Here is a 6,074-nt window from a genome sequence, read left to right as displayed (position 1 = left end):
GATGTACATCCACCTTATAGTTGAGACCGGTCATACAAACTCACGTTGATGCTGTTTTCTGCCCTGGAGCACTAAACCTGTTAGGAAGAAAGTAGACCTGATCTTGCTTAAATAAGAAAAAGAAATGATGCCTCTGAAAGCGTCAGTATCATTAAAAAAGAAGAAGGAGAATATTAATACGTGCATTTCAGGAATAACGACTGAATTGTCAGCAGTTTACAAATATTGAACATGGAGACAGAAGTGTAGAACAGCTTCTGTGGCTGTGATACACAAATATCACAGTGATTACATTGTATATGTAAAGTGTGTAAGTTTGAATTTGTAGGTATCTGAAGGAAAAGTGGATAAAGCCACAGTAATCTTCTACAAGGCCTTACAGAATATCCCCTGGTCCCCTGGTGAGGCACACACATACTGTGAAAGTGATATTTCCCAAAACTCGATTTATAGTTTTGTGCTGAGTCCCTGCAGACTCATCAGGTGTGGTTATACGAGAGAAACTGAGCTAATTAATAACGAACAACAGCTCGTTTTACCAACCAACCGACTTTATACGGGGGTGCTCAGATTTGTAAAAAAGAGGAAATGGCTTTGAAACCTTAACATTAGTGTTTTGAGGACTATGATTTTACTTTTAAGAAAACAGAAGTGGTCATGTTACATATACCAGTAACCGTTAAGGGTGCAACCATTGAATGTATATATGTATAAATCTCAACAGTGTTAGAGAGGATCCCTAGTGAGTAGCACTTGGCGACTGTTGAGAGGAAGAAACCTGTGAAAGGACTAAGCTCAGGGACGGACAACTGAGAGAGATGAAGAGAAAACAGGAGCATATCAAGAATCAGTAGCTGATAGCCACTGCTCCTTATCTTTTTTTGGTTACAATTCAGTAAAAAGATAACCTGTATATAAAAGATGAACAGACTATGGATGAGACAGGGTTTAAACTTTTACTGAAACACACTTCTTTGATGGTACATTAGAACAAATAATCACACAGTAGGCAACACTATTTGTTAGATGATTTCATTAAATGTCTCCCTTAAGAAAAAGAGGTTTTTAATCTCATTGGAATCTTCCTGGTTAAATAAAATAAATAAAAAATAAAGATGGTGCCACTTGATCAATATCCTGCCTTGCTCAGCACATATTTACCAAATTAACCAATTACACTTATCACCCTGCTGTAGTTACCTCTTCTGCAAACTAAATCAGTATGTATGTATACTGGTACATACAATTCAGCTGTTCCCCGATCAGCTGAGGGGTTTGTAGACCTGTTGACAGAGAAAGAAGTGAGTGTGCAACTGCCTTTAGAAGAACTGGACATACTGCTAGAAGACTGAGCACACACCATCTTAAATCAAGTGTGTGTGTGTTCGTATTGGCAAACTTGATGGAAAGAAAAGGACAAGCACAAAGGCATACTCGACAAACTCAACACATGTACAGCTGCGGTACTGAACTGCTGCAGTAATTTGAGCAAAGGACTGCATTTTGTTTGGTTTTCTGTATACAATGACAAAAATGTTTTAATTTCCACAGCAAACCACTAAAGCTGTGTTTTATTACTTGATGTTGTCAATAAATACAAATAAAGATTGATTTATGTGACATTACTTTTTTTATAGATAAAATTGGCAGTGGTTATTCTGGAAGTTGTTACAGTCCTAACTTATTAAGAAAAACTGTGGAAGTGATGAGGGAAAAAGCTGCCACTCAGCATATTGCCACGTTACAAAAATGTGAAATTTGTGTCACCTCTTAAAGAATTTTTAACATAGTTTTTTTAAAATATATATAATATTTAAAGTAAGGGTTATAGTCTATTGTGTTTGTTAAAACAGCAAAACATCTGCTGCACTCCGGAGTAAATAAGGAAAAAACTTGCAGGATAAAAAAAAAAGACGACCTCTGCTGTGTTTCATACGGAGCCCCGCAGGGGACATGGGAGAAAAAAAAAAATCGAGGAATCGCAAAACTTTTGCGAGATCTTGCAAAACAAACTCGGGATCTCGCAAAAGTTCGTCTTAAGTTTTTTTCTCCCATGTCCCCTGCGGGGCTCCGTAGTTTCAGAGTAACTCGCGTACCGTATTAAGGAAAAAAAAAGATCAACAAAATTCAAAGTGCGGCTGCACACGAGAGTTCACTGCACCATAGTTTCTCATTCTCAGAAAATGTACTTCATTGTCAGTTGTAGATTTATTTGCGCGATGATCTGCCGAGATTATGACCTCTTGGTTGTGGAACGTTTCGTGACGCCATGCGCTCCCTTTTTGACGTGTCTGGAACTCGGGTGCCTTTGCGCATGCGTGAATATTCGTGCGTTCGAACAAGTGCCGTCACAGAAGAAGTCTTTGATCATCTGCCTTTGATCCGGGATAAAGTCCTTAAATAGGACCCAAGCTAAGTCAAAAAGTTACGGCTTCCAGAGTTCGCCTGGCAGTTTATACACGTGAAACTTTCCTCACTCTTTCAAATCAGAAAGTTTAGCATTTCAGGAAGATTTTAACAGAGGGAATCCTTGTGGAACAACAATGTCTCCAACACCGGATTATAATTTTCAAATTCCTCTGGTCCTATCACCAGATGAGCTGTTCCCGATTATCAATAATGCCTTCAACAAGCTCTCTGACGAACAGTGGTTATTAATAGAAAATGGACTTTTGAATTCTGGTGTTCAAGCAGTTTTGTCGGATATGATTTCTGAAATCATACAGATCGCCACAGTCAAAATCTTGACACTTGCGCTTCCCGCCATTCAGCGTGGTGCATCTATGGATTTAGAAAAAAATCCATTTCTTGGTGACTCCATCTCAATCACTTTTGCTAAAGCGCTCAACATCCCTGAGCAGGGCTATGTGAGTGCTACACATCTGACAAAGATGATTGAGAGGGCGATTTCAGATAAGGTAAAGTCGATTGCCACCGTGGCAAGGCACCGCAATTTACCGCTAAACCCTGCTGTTTACATCAGCGGAATCATTTCGAATATTGGAAGACTCCATGTCATGGTTTATCTTGCTCTCTCATGCTTGGAATTATACGCAATAAAACGGCGAAGCTCACGCTTTATAACGGTAAGCGATTCAAGTCAATCTGAATCCAGCAGAGACAGCAGTGTGTCCGGCATCTCACGCGAATTGGCCATGAGGGAGGTTAGTGATATTCTGACCCGATATAGTCAAGAATCATATTCTGGAGATGATGAATCATCAGATGACGAGGAAGATATAGAAACTGAGCCAGCTGCTCAGACACTTTCAGAAAAGAAAGAAAGTTCAGAAAGTGGGGAATGTGCAGAAGCTGAAAGGCAGGCAAAACGTTTGGAACCTGATCCCACAGTAGAAAAATTTGCAGCTGACATTGTCAATATTATATTTGACAATCTTCCTTCTTCTGACACTGATTCTTCTTCCCACAGTGAGAAATGTATCTCACCCAAATCTGGATTTATGGGAGCCATCTTCGATAAAGTGAGAGAGTTTTTCAACTCACATGCTCCTTGCGCACCAGAAAAATCCCGCAAACACCATTTTTTCAAGTTCGCACAAAAACATTATGAAAAGATGAAAGAAGGGCTGAAAAATACAGTGGAGGAGAGCAAAAAATATTTGATTAGTCTGTTAAACCTAAGCCACTCCCCTGAAACTGAGGGAATGGGTTCTCCTTCAAGAAGTTCATTTACTCTGGAAACCATGGTAAAATGTTCCACTCCAGCTAACTTTAATGTCATCAGATCTGAAATTATTGACATATACAACAAGTTCAAAAAACAGGAAGACCATTATATTATCCAAAAAACCCTTGAGAACATTAGAATAAGCGAGAACATCAAAAATTTCTCAAGGGACTTAACAGAGAAAATGTACAACCATTTAATGACAAGTCGTATATACCAAATTCCCAATACTTGTATGGGTAGAAGTCTATCAGACTCTGTTATCTCCAGGACACCACAGACAGTAGCTGAATCAAGAGTTTTCCCTTCTCCCGAAGTCCTCTATGTAATCATAGAAGACGCAGTTGCAAAGTTTTTGCAAAAGATTCTGCTCTTGGTTGATGATGAAGCATTTGATGTAGTTATTCAGGGCGAAAAAGTGTCCGATGCTATTAAAGATATCCAAAACTTCCTTGCAACAGCACAGACACGGGCAAAAGATACAGAGTCAGACTCTTCTCAAAAAAGTGGCAGAGAATCTAGAACACCCTGTCATTCTAGACCAGCATCTCCAGAAAGACAGGCCAAGTCTCCAGAGAACTGCTCAACATCCTCTCGTTTAAGTTCAACACCTGTTCTCGAGAGGAGGGAGGAAGAACTGCCTGAAAAATCAGAGGCCAAATTCTCCAAAAAGGATGAGGAGGAACTGTCTGACAAGTCAGAGGACAGATTCTCCAAAGAACATGAGGACATACCCTCTGAGAAGTCTGAGGAGAAACCCTCCACAGATGAGAAACTGTTTGAAAAGTCAGAGGACAGAGTTTCCGAGGACAAACCCTCAGAAAATGTAGAGGAAAAGCTCTCAGAAGCGTCAGTGTCATCTGCTCAAGTGGAGGAAGTATCCCAAAACCTTGTTTACTTTGTCTTAATTGGACTTCTTGAGAAGTCCAAAAGCAGGCGAAAAGGCCGTCTCACTCCTCCAGATGGCGTAACACTAGCTGAGATCATTGAGCGTCTCAAAAACTTGGTGCAACTACAAATCAGCAGCATGGAGTCAACAACACGTCTGGAAAATGACATGAGAGGATTGACCAAAAAACTGGTTAAAGGACTCATCAGGGAGTTTGGCTCCCCAGAAAAGATCATGGATGCTGCTTTGACATGTGATAGTTCATTTGACGAGGCTATTTTGAGGCTCTTGAAAATCCATTTGGGTGTGCCCACAAGTTATCGACAAAAGTCCAGAGTTGCCAGGTTCTTTTCAGCATTGAAGAAAGCTTTAATGAAACCCTTCAGATGCTGTTTTATGGGCAGCGATGACTAAAGACCTTGACTTTTCCACTGCCTTGCTTCTTGCAAAATCTCGAAGCAGAAATGATCCAAAAACGGTCAATCATTGTGTCAAATCAAATTCCTTTATAGTTTTCCTACAAAACTATTATATTTTCATTGTGTCTCCTTTTTGTTTTCCATCGAGTCCAGCCGGCCGCAGCAGATGGCTGCCCCTACATGAGCCTGGTTCTGCTGGAGGTTTCTGCTTTTTATGGCAGTTTTTCCTCCCCACTGTCGCCTTGTGCTTGCTCATAAGGGATCATTTGATTGCTGGAATTTTCAAAAATTGGTGTTTTGAACTTTAAGATAGAGGTCCTGCAGGCCCTCCACCTTAAATTTCAAAACACCTCCAGGAGACTTTGTAGTTAATTGTCATTACAATGAAATAAAAAAAAAAATCCAAATTAAAAACATGTTGACTTTTGTTGTCTGTTCTTGATGTAAACTGCAAAAGGAAAAAAAAAAGTGTTGCATGTGTGTACTCTGGTAATCAGTACTGGTATTTTAATGTATTAGAGTAGAATTTGATATAGGGTTAGAGTCTGTTGATAGTTTATCCTCCTCAGAATCCCGAGCGCTTCTTCTGTCGAGCTGGATGTTTTTAATATGAGTTTCCAGAACCGTGGAAAATAACAGCATCGGCGAGCTAAACCGGTCGTCTCTGACAACAGCAACAGATTACAAGTGATAATAAATATTATCACAAATACACTTCCATTTCAGATTATTCAGAATAAAAGTATATTCTCATGCAATTATCTTGGAAAGTGTTTTCCCACTAAAAATATGCAAATACATAAATACAACCAAGCTCGTCCTGATCTATCCCAAAGCCAGCTGCAACAACCACCAAGCATTAACAAAAATGAAGAAAAGTAACAATACAAATACAGTGATTTTCTGACTACCTGAACTCATTACTAGATAAGAAAAATATTGCTAGCCAAAAACAAACTACTACCTACTTCTTACTCACACCTTCACCCAGTCCACTTTCAGCTTCTTAAGCAGATATTTAATTCTCAGTGGTGCTTTTATGTAAAAAGTTGGGCCAGTTGGCTGTAATCAGGAGTGA

The 6,074-nt window shown here is 39.6% G+C and overlaps 1 protein-coding gene across 1 annotated transcript; it reads left to right on the top strand.

The window, feature by feature from the left end:
• Positions 1-2,281: 2,281 nt before the first annotated feature.
• LOC148097178 (uncharacterized) lies at positions 2,282-5,410 on the top strand. Its single transcript, XM_087833236.1, has one exon. The coding sequence runs from the start codon at positions 2,544-2,546 to the stop codon at positions 4,989-4,991; it is 2,448 nt and encodes an 815-aa protein (XP_087689362.1). The 5' UTR covers positions 2,282-2,543; the 3' UTR covers positions 4,992-5,410.
• The last annotated feature ends 664 nt before the right edge of the window (positions 5,411-6,074 follow it).

This window comes from Neolamprologus brichardi, chromosome 19, assembly GCF_056152115.1.
Source record: "Neolamprologus brichardi isolate AB-2024 chromosome 19, ASM5615211v1, whole genome shotgun sequence".
NCBI classification, from domain to species: domain Eukaryota; kingdom Metazoa; phylum Chordata; class Actinopteri; order Cichliformes; family Cichlidae; genus Neolamprologus; species Neolamprologus brichardi.
The sequence above is the reverse complement of the archived record's forward strand: the minus strand, read 5'-3'. Positions and strand labels throughout refer to the sequence as shown.